Here is a 14,345-nt window from a genome sequence, read left to right as displayed (position 1 = left end):
CAGGAAGGGCTTGACCTGGTGAAGCAGGAGGGAGGGTTTAAAGTTCATTCTTTTCATTCCCCTATACTGCCTGAATTTCCTTCCCATTGTATTGATCCCCTCAACCTTGACAGTAGTGGTTTGTTCACTGGTGCTTCAGCTGGAGGGATGAATAGAAGAGGCTCTCAGCAGCCCCCCTGGTCTTAGCAGGACCTGTGCTTTTTAATAACCTGGCAGCCCATGTCCCTGACTTGGAAAGCAAAGCTGTGGCTGGTCTTGCTGATTTACATACAAATTGCTGTATTCTTGGGCTTCACAGTGGTCCCCTGGGGAGCCACCCTCAGCAGTGCTGCTCTTCAAGGTGACAAGGATGTTCACCTTGGTGTGACCCTTTAGGCCAGCAATCCCTGAAGTTACTCCTCTGCCCTAGTCCAGCTGATGCGTTGGCTGTGCAATACAGGGAGCTTATGTAGCAAGTGGTGTGTCTACACAGTCCTTACACAGGCTTGTAAAGCCCAGCTGGACTGTGGCTGCTTTGAGGTTTGAGCTGCCCATGGCACATCAGTCAGGGGATGAACAACTCGGAAGCTTTGAGTAAAGGATATTTTCTCTGGGTCAGACTAACACCACATTAAAAGTGCAACTCATGTATGTATAACCAGTATCTGAGCAGAGCAGCAGCAGCGCAGATGTAGGGCATGGTACAGGGTCTGCCTAGAAGCCTGTATGAATCCTCTGGCAGATTTTAAGGCCAGCACCAAACACCACACGACCAGGCCTCCTCTACCCTTTGCAACAAGAAATGAGATGTGTTCTGCTTTCCCTTTTGTATTTTTGCTCCTTTTCATTAAAATAAGAGATTCAGCATGGATGGAGATTTGCACTTCTGTTTTTCCATCCTGAGCATCCCTCCTCCAGCAGAGACTGTCTGATCTATAGATTTCCAAACCACCCAAGACCTGGTATGTGAAACCAAATACTTTTCAGCCTTGAGTACAGATTTCAGTTAGGAGTCTGTCACCTTTTTCCAAGGCCAACTCGAATGAGTGAAGCTATTCCTGATAGAACAAACCATTCTCTGCAGATGAGTGGATGGGTCTAGGCTTGTTTGAGTCCCACCTCCTGTTCCCTTTGTTTAAGTACTATGTCCCCATTTGTGAAGTTGCTGTTGCAGAGAGTGAGTGGCTAGAGACAGGGAGGGATGTGCTTTTATATCCTAATGGGAGAACAGGTTTGGCACAGTTCATATGGAGGTTCCAAAATAAGAAGGGTCAGTTTTCTGTAGATTAGCAGTCTCAAAGTCCCAAAAAAATCACTGGCACATCTGGCTATGACTTGTGGTTTGGTTTAACACCTTGCTTTTTCTTTTTATCTTTTTCTGAAGCTCCAGGGTATTACCTGAGGGCTGCACGTGGAACTAAAGAGGATTTAAACAGTGTTGCCACTCTGTCTTGCAGACGGCAGGCAGAACACAACGCTTGCAAGGAGCCCGAAGAGGAAGGAATATAAAGATGAGTCTGGGATGGATACACACTCCTCTCCCAGAGTGCGCAGGGCAACCACATCCAGGGCTGAGAGGATCTGGCCAGGGGGCGTCATTCCCTATGTGATCGGAGGAAATTTCACTGGTCAGTAGTGAAAACACTGTCTTCTGTTAGTTACGGGGTTTGTGTCTCAAATTGTGTGGGAAATCTCTGGAACAGAGTTCTCCCACAAATGACTCAGGCCCTTGGAAATCTGTCTCCTGAGATAGGGTGGGCATGTCGTTGCACAAGGAATTGTGCACTGTGGAAGCCTGAAGCTGAGGTGCGCAGTGAGATGGTTCTTCTCTTGGAGTCCAAGAAATAATCGAGTGACTGAGTCACTTTCCTTTAGGGGCCAGCACCTGTGAGCTGTGCTCACCCCCTGTGTTTCCAGAAAAGAATCCTCTCTGCTGTTGGAAGAGCAGGAACAGAACTACTCTAGGTTTCTGACAATAGCTTTGCATTAGTTTTGAGGAGCATCTGTAGCACTCATGAAATTCCTGGGTGTCTTGGGATGACAGAGCAAATTTGTCACATCACTTAGTAGCTGGTGTTCAGATCAGAACACCTGGCAGCTCTGCCAGAATGGCCTGTGCCCAGAGAGCTGACATGTTTTATGTGCACAAATATTGACGTACTTAATCTGCAAAGTTTGCTACCTTTTTATTAGAGCAGTTAATTCATCAAGCACAAGGAGAGAAAAGATTATACAGGAAATTAATGCTATAGTTGGAAGTGGGCCCCAGAGTCCTAGAGGTGTCTACAGGCATAAGATTGGCTGTTTGAAAGGTTGACTGTTCCCATATATCCAGATGAAGTCCCTTAGAGATTTTCCTGAAAGCCAAGCCTTCACTGTTTGCTCATCTTGATTTCTTTTCCAGGAACCCAAAGAGCTATCTTTAAGCAAGCAATGAGGCACTGGGAGAAGCACACTTGTGTGACCTTTGTGGAGAGAACTGATGAAGAGAGCTTCATTGTGTTCACATACAGAACATGTGGGTAAGTGATGCACACACTCCCTGCAGCTCCGTATTGCAAACAGCCCTTTCAGTGACACATGGCTCTGTAAGCCTAGCCCAGAATAGACCAGTGGCTACATTGGAGAATCTGCCACAGAGATGCAGCTGGTCTCTTTCAGTGAGGGTTGCTAGGACAGTTTAGTATTTGCTCAGAAGGTGCTAAGCCTTTCTGGATTCTTTTTTCCTGGGATAACACTTAAGTGTACACATGCATGTTTATAGATACGCACTTTTTTCTTTATGTTTTCTGTATACATACATGTATAGTGTATGCAACTGCTGGCCTGTCCTGAACCCTGCCAGATGCCATCCTCTGTTCCTATGTTTCAGAGTTTCTCAAGTCACTGAAGTGCTGCATGAGTTTGTGGGTTTTCTTTTCCAGGTGCTGCTCTTATGTGGGTCGCCGAGGAGGAGGCCCTCAGGCTATATCCATTGGAAAGAACTGTGACAAGTTTGGTATTGTGGCTCATGAGCTGGGTCATGTGGTGGGTTTCTGGCATGAGCACACACGGCCTGACAGGGACCAGCATGTCACTATCATCAGAGAGAACATACAGCAAGGTAAAATCACACTTCAGGTTATTCCTGGGTTTTGGCTGGGTAGAAACCTTTCTTGCTTCACTTGTGGAAGATGCTGGTGCTCTGTGAGTTGAGATGGAGAAGAAGAAATATTGCTACTTCTTGTCTAGAATAAGGGTCAAAATAGCTATATGAATAGACATTTTGGATGTCCAGTTGGAATTGTTGGAACACAGGAGCATATCCATTTCATTCTAGGCTCCCAGAGGTAGAGGGCATCTTCTTTTCTTTTTTTCTTTTTTTTTTTTTTCCTCTTACAGTGATTTTTTTCTTTTCCGTTTTGTTTGTCATCACAGGTCAGGAGTACAACTTTTTAAAGATGGAAGCTGGGGAAGTGAATTCACTTGGAGAGACCTATGACTTCGACAGCATCATGCACTATGCTAGGAACACATTCTCCAGGTGATAATTCCAGGTTACACATCCTTAGGACTATTTTTGGTAATTGTGGTTGACTCTGTGGGATATATAGAGCCTAAAAAGGGATCTCTGATCTATTGCTGCATTGCAAGGCTTGAAAAATATTTGAAAAAGCACAGTGGGAGTAGTATGGTGGGCTCCTGTTTTCCCCTTTCCACTGTATTTACTCAGTAATAATCCTGATAATCTCAGAGAGTTTCCAAAGCCTTGTTAACATTCTTTGCAGCCTTTTCCAGGCAGCACATGGGTATCTGTGTGCATATGTGCCCACGTGCAAGTTGGGTAACACTAAATCAAGCTTTGAATCTCTTGGTTGTCCAGCTTATGCTTTGGAGTCACAATACTACTACCTTCAGAGTCTCTAGTGGCTGTGCCAAGGAAGAGTTTAACTCTAGATCGTGATCTTTAATTACTTGGGTATTTTTTTAATCATTTACGCATGAGCTTTCGATCATGGCCTCTGCAGCTATGTGGTTCTGTGTGACTGGGTTTTGTCATGGAGGAGTTATCAGTGCTGCTGCAACTAACTGCCAGTTTCTGCATAGGCTGTTTGTCCTTGACTCCCATCTCATCCTTCCAGATGGAGCCCACTTTCTGACCAGGCTGCTCTACTGGATAGAGAGGTGATATAAACATAGTTACGTCCTGGATTTGGAATGAGAGTAACTGGATGACCAGCTTCATTTTGCTGCATTATTAGAAGTTTTCTTCCGTAAACCCTACTATTGCTCTTTCCCAAGAGCTTTCTGTCACTACATATTATGAGTAGGGGTTGGAAGGTACAGTGGAAGTATTTACACTCTTGGCAAATTTTTGTTGCAAAAATTAAAGGTGTCTTTGGGACTTTGTTAATCTTCTTACTCTCCACTTGTATTGAAGGGCCAAGCCTGTTGTTTTGTGCTTTTGTTTTGATGACTTCACATCAACCAGTGGAAAATTACCAAACATGCTGAAATGCTGCTTGTTGTGGCAGGAGGAGATGGTGTCTGGGCAAGGGTGTTTTGCAGCCTTCGGAGATTTCTTTGCATCAGATACCCAAAGCAAACAATTTTTCTTCCCTTGAGGCATCTGCTGGACCCTTCCAGCATTTGCTAAACTCTAAATGGTTAGAATTGTCTTGCACAAAAGCAGGATTAAGTTATTACAGCCATTTATATTGTGGATGCCTTTGAGTCTGTGTCTCTTGAAAACCAGGGTCCTTCAGAGCACTGCTGGGCCAAAATGGGATAAAAATGGCAAGAGTCCTTCTAAATTTAAATTGGTGCTCGATAGGATTTTAAAGTCTGTTTTCTTTAAGCCCTTTGTCTCTGTGACCCACCCTTACCCCAGTTGCAATCTTTGTGCAGTAATTGAACTGAGCACTAAGTGCCTCTGTGGGCTGATTGTGCTCTCACCACACATAAGCAGTGCTGGGAATAGGCTTTTACTTTGCCAAGACCTGTCTTGACATCTGCTCCCTGAGGAAGCAGTGTATTGACCAGCCACAAAGACTGGTGGGTGTATGCATGTATCCTTCCCACCTCACTGAGGTTGGCGAGTGCTGCCCAACTGCAACCCAAAGTGACAAAAGCACAGAGTCCATGAAGATATTAAGTTCCAGCAAGTTTCATTAAGATCAGTGGCTAGGAAAGGGAGAGAGTCCCTGCGTGGCCCTGCAAGGGAAGGGCTGCGCTGGGTGTGTTAATACATTAGCAGACACCAGAAAGCCAACATAAGATGGTGTGAGCCCCTGACCAGTGGAGATGGGATGTGTGAGTGAGCAGGGGAAGGACACAGAGTCACATCTGTGACTTACTCTCTTGTAGCAATTCTTACCTGGCACTTAGCACAACCTTGTTTTTAACTTCTGACAATATTGACAATAGTAAATCATATGGTGCTTGCCATGGTCTAATGCTGCTATAAATCCTGGGCTCTTTTTATTCAAAACTTTTACCTAAGACAGAAAGGTACAGCTTTTCTGAGACTTGATGAGTCTTGCTAGTGTGCTAGTCATACTTTTGAGAATTGGTGTAGAGTCACTCCTTCTTTCCATTTCATAGCAAAATATGTCTCTCATTTGTGTCTGTGGCTAATAGAAATAGGAGTATGGCACAAGAGACTGTAATGACAGCAGGAACAAGATTTTACCATTGGAATTTCTGTTCTCATCTGTGTCAGAAATTTGCCTGTTTTGCAGAGTGTGGCTGCAGGCTTTTATTTCCTGATGGGTTCCTTACAGACATGGCAGCAATCTAACCTGGATGTTGCTGTATCATGAAATGATTTCTTTTACAGTGGTCAAGACCATAAATGGCAACTTAGCAAGAAGAAAGTTTAAACCTCCACAAAGTCCTAAGCAAGTAGCTGGTTACCTTAATTCACTAGGTAGCTTGCTAGTAGACATGGCAGCACAGTCTGGAGTTACCAAACATGACCTCTACAAAGCTTGTGTTCAAATCAGAATGTAGGTAGCACTGCCTCTATGTCCAGGGACATCTTGTATTTGCAATGCACTGTCCTAATCCTGCACAAGACATACAGATATCCTCCAAAGGTTTTACTGCGTGAAGAAGAGTCATGTAATCTCTCTTCTGCACATGGAGATAAAAATACAGAACTGCGACAAACGGTAGCTGCCTGCAGCTCAGTTCTTAAACTGCCTTGAATATCTGCTTCCTTGAGTGTTGTTTAAGCACCTGTATTTTTTACCCTATCTATTGGGACATGAATATTTAGCATTTGCTAAATCAGTTGATAATTTCATAGCATTGGCATGGCACTTTGCACACTCAGGGTACTGTGTGGATGCTAAGGACTCTTGTAAGTCTCTTCTCAAACTCTGTTGCTCTTCGCTGGTAGGAATGGTGGGGTGTTGTGCTTGACTTACCACTGCATTGGGCAGCTAATGCATGTTCTGCTCATGCCTGGACAGCAAGAGAATGGGGCATCCAGGATCCATGGGTCTTTTCCTACCTCTGGGAGGAGAGTTTAGATATGCTGCTCAAGAATGGTTCCGGTGTTAGATTTCCTGAGCTGCTTTGTTTAATGATGTCTGTTTGGTGTTTATTAAAATATTTGCACTTTTAGAGACACTCACCAAATGTGCAACTTTACACTCGAAGTGTTTTTAAGCAGATGGTGTTTAGGTGGACAGTATGGGACTTCTGGAACTTGTGTGGTTTGGGCCAAGCAGACTCCTGTTCTTGGTTCCTTTGATGGCAAAATGAGAGAAACTACTTACTGCTTTGTAGCTGGGAGTCATGTTCAGCAATGCATGTGAAAGGAGAAAAAAATTCAGTTGGAGGAAAAAGCAAAACCAAAAATCTGCCTAGAGTACAGCCTTCTGGAAGAAAATGTGTTTGGCAGATAACAAGGCTAGTTTGAAGTTATGGGTTGTTTGTGTTGTGTGAGCAGTGCCTGAGGTATACACTATGTGCAGAAAGCTGAGGGCTGTGAGTGTGCATTTGTGAGGGCTGGAATGGGAAAAAGAATCAAAAGTTTGCATGTGCAAATGGTGGTTTTTCTGTTAAATTCTGTAATTCTTCCCTGGTTGAGCCTGGAGATCTGCAGAAAGCATTTCAGAGGCCACAGAAGTATGTCCCTGCCAAATGCTGAGTTCTTCTATGAACTCCTGAGGAGGCTTGAAAATTTACTTTGAGCAAACTGACCTGTTTCTACGTTTGTGGTGTTTCTGGAATTGGAGGATTTGTTTTCAAGACATAAATAAATCCAGTCCAAGGCATGCAGCTGGCATGTAGAATGCCAAACTGAATTTATAAATCAATATTTGATGGACTCACCTCACATCTTGTAAGTACTGATTTTGGTGCTGATCAGGAATTTTTCTACTGCTGAAAAAACCCCAACATCTCCCATGCAACAGCTGATTCCAGTTTTCAAAACAGATTAAATTCCTTTCCTTCTATTTCTTTCTTCAGTTTGAATATTTACAAAACAATTTCCCCCTTTCCCTTACCACCTCTGGACTAGGCAGCACTAAAGTTATTGCTTCTGCCCTGATTTCCCATTGGACTCTCTGGACAGTTATATCCTGTCCTTCATGAAGAGCAGTCTGCTTCACTAAGCTGATGCTGAAGGTTAAGCTCGGTGTTAGCCTTGGCATCCCCAAGCCTGTTTGGCATTCAGGGGTGCAGTGAAAGGTTCCTGTGGACTGGACAGCCTGGCTGCAAGAGCTTGGATTTTGCCAACCTGGAGTTCAGGTTTCTGATTCCCTCCCTCCCTCCCTGCAGTCCTAATGCTCCCTTGGGGGTCTCTCTTGCGTGCAAGCTCTTGCTTGGCTGCATGGACTGCATTTTGATAGAAGTGAGGCCTGAGCTTAAATCCCTCACTGGACTGAGATCAGAAGTGCAGTAAAGAGCTCCTGAATGTGAAGCACATGGAAGAAATAGTAGCAAGTAAAAAGAGGCAGAGACAAGTAGAGTTATTAGCTTGGAAACTCATACAGAACAAAGGTAGAGCACATTATCTTTTCCTCTTGTCTGTGGCAGCCCCAGTCACTGCCAGCCCAACCCCATCTGCTACTGAGAAAATTCCCCTTCCCTCTGCTCCTTTGACTTAAATGCCAGATCTGTGCTCCTGCTGAGCCAGATGTGCCATGAACCTTCTGCAAGAATATTTCATTGCTTTTTCTGATTTATGGCAAGGAATGTGCTACCTCAAACAGAGGCAGCAGCAGTTTTGAGCTATCCAAGAGGAATTTTCTGGCTTGGCAGACTTGCCTGTACATTTGGAAGCTGTCTGCTGTAGTGAGAAGGCTGTCCTGAGATAGTTAGCAGTTACTAGAAGCTGCCCCACTCTTGCTTGTTAGCATGGGATATATGGCCAGGGGGATGGGTGTGGGAGGCCTGCCAGCACTACTTTCTGTTCATTGCATCACTTTCCCTGCTTCACTGCTCTGTGTCTCTCTGCTCTTCCCTTTAGAGGAGTTTTCCTTGACACCATCCTTCCCCGTCGAGATGATAATGGGGTCCGGCCAACTATTGGTCAGCGCATTCGCCTGAGCCAGGGAGACATCGCTCAGGCAAGGAAGTTGTACAAATGCCCAGGTAAATATGGCCTGGGGAGATGGATCCTGCTTTATCATAGACACATGGTTTATGTGGTAGGCATGGGAGTTCAAGAGCATCTTAACAATGCCTTTGAGGAGAGAGACTTGGGAAACACGGACTATCAAGTGCTTTAGGCTGGAGCTGTGGGGGAGAAGTGAATTTGCCTAAAAATGTGTCTACTGTTAGTATTTTGCCAACATTCTTGTTGGGTTTAGGGCTTCAGATTGGTCCAGTGTAGGCTGTATTTGTAGAAAATTAAACCAATGTACAAGACCACAGACAGAGTGGGGACTAGGAGTTAGCACAATGCTGGAAAGATTTCTGGTCATCTGAGGCCCTGGAAAGTGGTGGATAGCTGCTGTGCAAATCCACTGTTTTTCTGCATCCAGCAGAAGAGGTCAGAAAGTATGAATTCATAAGGGTCCATAATTAATTCTGAGGGCTTCAGGGTCTGTATGTTCAAGGATTATTGCTTTTAGCCTATAATGGGTGGTATAACTTTTGGGTCTATTAGTTCTAATAAACCTTTTTTCTTTTTTTGCTTTTTACCTCATCATTACATTTTTCTTTTTACACTCATCATTATCTTCAAATTGATTTTGGTTGAACAAAATGTTGTTCTTGCAAAATTATGTCACGGATTAGTTTAGGGGTTAATTTATTTTGCACTATGTTTTTTGACTGAGTCAGACTTAATCCAACCAGGCTTTTCATTCCCATAGCTGGAAGAATCAATTACAGAGTTAGATTTCTCAAGGCAAGCTGAAAAGCCACTTTGGCCTGAGGTACTAACTAAAAGCTACAAAGCAACTTTCTTTAAAATGAGGACTCTTCTGTGAGTCTCAAGTTTTCCATTTGCAAAGTAGAACTTTTCCTACTTTTTTTTCCCCACAAAGCTTTAGCAGAGGTTATTGCAGTTCAGAACATATTTGGCAGCAAAATAATTAGAGATTTAGGCCTACTAAACATTTTTCTCAAATACCTGTTGTTCTGCTTTGGTTTTCTTTTTTTCTTTGCATCAAAATATATACACAGGTTGCATCTGAGGAGAAGAAGTGCAGTATATTTAATGACATTAACATCTTCATCTGCCATTTGAATCTGTGGCTTTAAAAGTTTTCTTCCTCTGCAAAATACAAAGCAAAGGAGTTCAAAACCAAAGGACTTCAACTGTGTGTTCAAGCAGGGTCTGAACGAGACTTTAGGATGAAGACGCTTATGCTTATGTTCAGTAGTCAAGCTAAGGATTTTAGGGTAAAGTGCAGCAACATAATTCAGAAGTTGAATGGCAGATGGCTTCCCTGTTAGAAAGAGAGTCTCCATCTGAGAATACCTAATAATATATCCCAAAAAAATAGAGCTAGTGTGGTGGAAGATGAGTTACAAGTATGCACTGAAATCAGCCAGAACAACTGCTGTGTCTGTTTTAAGAAACAGGACTCTCCAGCTCATTAGACTGGCGTTCATGTGGCTGCTACAGTTAGGGCTTACTTAGCTTGTCCATTCTAAAACCCTGCTGTTTCAAATTCCTCTTAATTCCCCAAAGCTTATACCTGCTGGGTTAAAGTTAGTGCCAGGCCAGGTGGAACCAAATGAAATTTGCTGAAGGAATTTCTGGAAGGCAAGATGCAGTCTGCTACATAGTAGTTAATGCTAAATTTGCTATGGCTGCACAGTTGAGGATTTGATGACTGCAGTCACTACAAAAGCTTTAAAACAGCTTATCCTGCTGTCTTGTGCTGTGCTAAAGGAAAAAGGCTTGTGTAGCTGTGCTAATTGTGCAGGAATGGTTAAACTGTAAATTGAGAATGGTCCTGCATTATATCACCTCCTCCAGTTCTCTGGGCATTTTCAAAAAGATGCAGTGTACCAGTAACCAGCTGATGAGCTGCAAGTGCCCATCACTCAACTGCTTCATTTACAAATGAGTTCTGAAGCATTCACCTTTCTACTTTGCTTTTCACCTCTGTTCCTTTCTACCTGCTCAGTTTCTTGGATCCCAGAAGTACCAAACCATTGCCTTATTGGACCTGTTGGCTTCTTTGCTACTAAGTGGAGTACAGTCATATTGCTTTTTAGAGTGCTCTGCAAGAGGTTGTGCTCTACCCACAAAGATGCATTGCTCACTGTTGTGCTTCCCCCTGCACTGCAAGCAGTCGCTTTCCTCCATGCTGTAAGGCCAGCCTGTCACAGGGTCTGGGGATTTCCTCTGCAAGGGTCGGAGAGTTAGATAGGTCTCCTTGCATATTTCAGCAACGTAGTCTTTGCAAGTAGATACAGTAGTGATGCCTTGAAGTGGTGGCTACCTGAAAACAGAGGCTAGACAAGATTAAGGGAATAAAAGTAGGTATTTATTTGAAGGCATCATTCTTACCTGTTCCATAATTACAGAGTCTTGCCAGTAGCTGTGTAATTGCACTCTGGGAGAATTAAGTCTGGGCTGTTGGAAACCTTCACTGTGGTTCAGCCGAGGACAATAATCTCGTGTCACTATGGTCATGTTGTGTGTGTTTCACCTTCACTGTGGTTCAGCCGAGGACAATAATCTTGTGTCACTATGGTCATGTTGTGCGTGTTTTGCATGATTTGGAGCTCCCTTTATCATTTCATGTTTGTTTAAATAGATTTTTGAGCAGAGAAAAAGAACATTTATTTATCCTGGTGAGTTATGGATTGGAATTCCCTCTTTATTTAAAAAAAAATATTTAAAAACCCCTTTCTGTGTCCCCACATTTGTTCATCTAGTCTGATCTGTCAAGCTGTGGATCAAACTTCCTTAGGGAAATTAAGAAATTCTGGGCTAGGTGACTCCTTCTCCCCTGCTTGAACATATTAAACTTTTTCAATGGAATCAGTCTCTCTTAATCTCCAACTGCCAACCCGCCCATCTAAATGTAATCATGGCTGCAAAATTAGCTTGTGATAGCATCAAGCAGAGGAACAACCCCTGGTACTTCCATGAGAAAGGGAAGGCCTTGTCAGATCTTTCAAAGCACTGCTGCTTCATTGGGGATTTTTGGGGGCTGCCTTACTGTGTCTGATGAAACAGAGTTGCAGATCCAGGGCAGCTTTATAATATCAGTTGGTTATGAAATGGGAGAAACAACTGGGAAGCAGGCAAGTCAAGGTCCCTGCTCCTTGCAATTGACATTTGGATGCGTCTAGTGGGCAGTCTCAAGGAAATGGGAGCTTTGATATTTGTGGTCCTCCCACCCAGCCAGCCAGCTGCTCTGCAGATGTGGATGGTCACTCCTTGTTCCAGCTCAGTCATCCTGGCTCAGAGAGCAGAATTACAGTAGTCACAGCTTTTCCAGATGTTGGAAGTTGCAGTTCCCTGAAGGAGCATATGCATGTGCATATTCCTTGCTTCCCAAAAGTCGCTCTGGGGTCTACATTTCATCAACTGCAGCAGGCTGCAAAACAGGAAGTTGGAGACCAATGGGCTGCTGTGCTCATATGTAGTCCTGTGCAGCACAGAAGCCAGGAAGGTGCTGGGCAGCCACAGCATGAGGGCGGTGGGGCTTGCCCTGCTTTTGTTAGGGTGTTTTAAGCCAAAAAAAGACAACTTACAGTGGTAACTAAGGAGAACCTCATTGAGCAGCTTGTAATGAAGGGAAAACAGTTTTGCTGGTAGCAGTGTGGGGTTGTGAGGTGGGGTGGGGTTAATACTTTGCATTTGATTAGTGAATGAGATATTCCTCAGCTGAAACTTGAAAGTGCTGGCATGTGGAAAGAAGATGAAGGAAGAAGGGTTCTTCTTTGGAAGCTGTTTCCTCTGTGTCCTTGCACTGATCATCTTCTATCCCAGAAATTCTGACGAATTTCACGTCACCCCTTTGGCAAGGTCTCAGCTGGTCAATGACCTTTGGCCAGTACCATGAATGAGCACTGTTGGACTACCAGCCACCGACCTGCACACAGCAGCCATGAGCAGACAGTTTGGTAGACCCTGATGTGTTTCAGAGTCACTCCTTTTTGACAGGTTTTTTTCCCCTCTCCTGCAGCTTGTGGAGAGACCTTGCAAGACTCATCAGGTAATTTCTCAGCCCCTGGCTTTCCAAATGGCTACCCCTCCTATTCCCACTGTGTCTGGAGGATCTCAGTGACCCCAGGGGAGAAGGTAGGTGCCACAGCAGCACAAGGTGTACTCTGCACTTCCCTCATGTGAGGTTTTGCCTGTGATGACAGTGTTACTACCTGCCAGAAGATCTCTGTATGCCTGGTGTGTGGAGCCTGGAAATGCTCCTGAGCACCACTCAGGAGAGAGATGGAGTCAAGAACACACATTCTTGAGGAGAGAAGTGGTGATGCTGGAGCAGAGCCCCTCACATATCTGGGCCATGTGTTGACTTCTGATCCTCCTCTCAGTTTGAGACTAACCCCTGCCTGGACATTTCCTGCCACCTGTTAGCTTTGGCAAGCACACACTCCAAAGCCAGTCAGATGAGTTAGATAAAATGTGCTGCAGTCTGGGGTCCTGAAGTGAGCTGAGGAGCCATGAGTGACATCCGTGGCCTGCCCCTGTCATAGAGGCATAATGTCCCTGTCAGGGAACTTCCACTTCCCGCCCTGAAACACCAAGCCCCGCTGCGCATCAATCACCCACCCTGTCCACTTTCCTCCCAGCTCCTTTTGTTTTATTGATCTTCCTGTAGAAATGCAAAATTTCCTTAATCCAGTAACACCAGCCCCTCAGGCCTTTCACACCATACCAGACTGCAAGAATGAGCAGCCCAGCTTGGGAGCTCCTTGGCAGAGTGACTTTGCTGAGGATCACCCTCAAGACATGCTTAAGACTCAGACTCGGACAAAGAAGCGCAGAGCTTGTTCGTTTTGCAGCAGCTGCCTGGCTCCAGGACCTGGTTGTGTCACCTGCAAGCCCAGTCCCATGCCATGCTGAGCTGCTGCCATCAGCTGCAGGGAGAGCATCGCTGGGGCAAGAGGGCCAAGAGCTGTCCAGGTTTGAAAACAGTGGCACTGAGAGTTTCGTGGTGTCCATCGTACTATAAACTCTCCCTTTGCTTCTCTGCCTCCTCAGAGTTGTGTCGGGAAGGACCCAGCACCTAAATGCTGAACCACTAATGTTAAAAAAGGAAATAAAGAATTGATTTCAGATTAAATGCTTCAATTTACCTGTTTAATCCAATGCAGTGATTGGTGCAAATTGTTGCACTGAGGTGTTAGCTGAGAACAGATATTGGGCTTATAGAATTCATCTGTATAGAAACAGATGAATCTCCTTTTGCTCTCCAAAGTCAGAATACTGCAAAAATGTGAAAAAAGTAAAGACATTTCTGTGACTATGTGCAGATTATGGGTGTAAATGAATATATGGGTCAAATCTTGCAAGGAAAAAATACAAGTACACTTCAACAGTGACCTCCATAGGTGACCTCCCAGACCAAGGCCCATGATCCATCTCACAGAGGAAGGAGACCAAAATAATAGCATTTTTATGCCAAGCTCTGTTTGGTAAAGCCACTGAATGCACTTGCATCACAATGATGGTGAGTCTGATGGTCAGAATGTGGAACCTAATTAGCAAAATCAGATATTTCTTGCAAGTATCATTTTTATGCAGGTATAGACCCTGAACATGTGTGGTTTGTGACAATGTCTTTCTCTGTGATGTTCACATTACTCAAAACCAAAGATTTAGGTTTTAATTTTAAAAATCCAAACTGGGCTTTTGTTTAAGTAACTGAGGGGTATTGACTTTGAATTACAGAGTTGATAGTAAAGGGCTGTCTGCTGTCATGTACTGTCATGGTTTC

At 44.2% G+C, this 14,345-nt stretch overlaps 1 protein-coding gene across 1 annotated transcript in view; it reads left to right on the top strand.

Moving 5' to 3' along the window:
- The window catches only part of TLL2 (tolloid like 2), a 53,693-nt gene that overhangs the window by 18,476 nt on the left and 20,872 nt on the right, over positions 1 to 14,345 (top strand). Inside the window, exons 4-9 of the mRNA XM_008643878.2 lie at positions 1,437 to 1,607; positions 2,384 to 2,501; positions 2,904 to 3,082; positions 3,397 to 3,502; positions 8,444 to 8,568; positions 12,576 to 12,691. Of these exons, the coding sequence (XP_008642100.1) occupies positions 1,437 to 1,607; positions 2,384 to 2,501; positions 2,904 to 3,082; positions 3,397 to 3,502; positions 8,444 to 8,568; positions 12,576 to 12,691 (815 nt within the window). The remainder of the gene's footprint in view (positions 1 to 1,436; positions 1,608 to 2,383; positions 2,502 to 2,903; positions 3,083 to 3,396; positions 3,503 to 8,443; positions 8,569 to 12,575; positions 12,692 to 14,345) is intronic.

Source organism: Corvus brachyrhynchos, unplaced genomic scaffold (genome assembly GCF_000691975.1).
Source record: "Corvus brachyrhynchos isolate BGI_N302 unplaced genomic scaffold, ASM69197v1 scaffold61, whole genome shotgun sequence".
Lineage (NCBI taxonomy): Eukaryota > Metazoa > Chordata > Aves > Passeriformes > Corvidae > Corvus > Corvus brachyrhynchos.
Note: the sequence above shows the minus strand (reverse complement) of the source record. Positions and strands in the feature narration are given on the sequence as shown.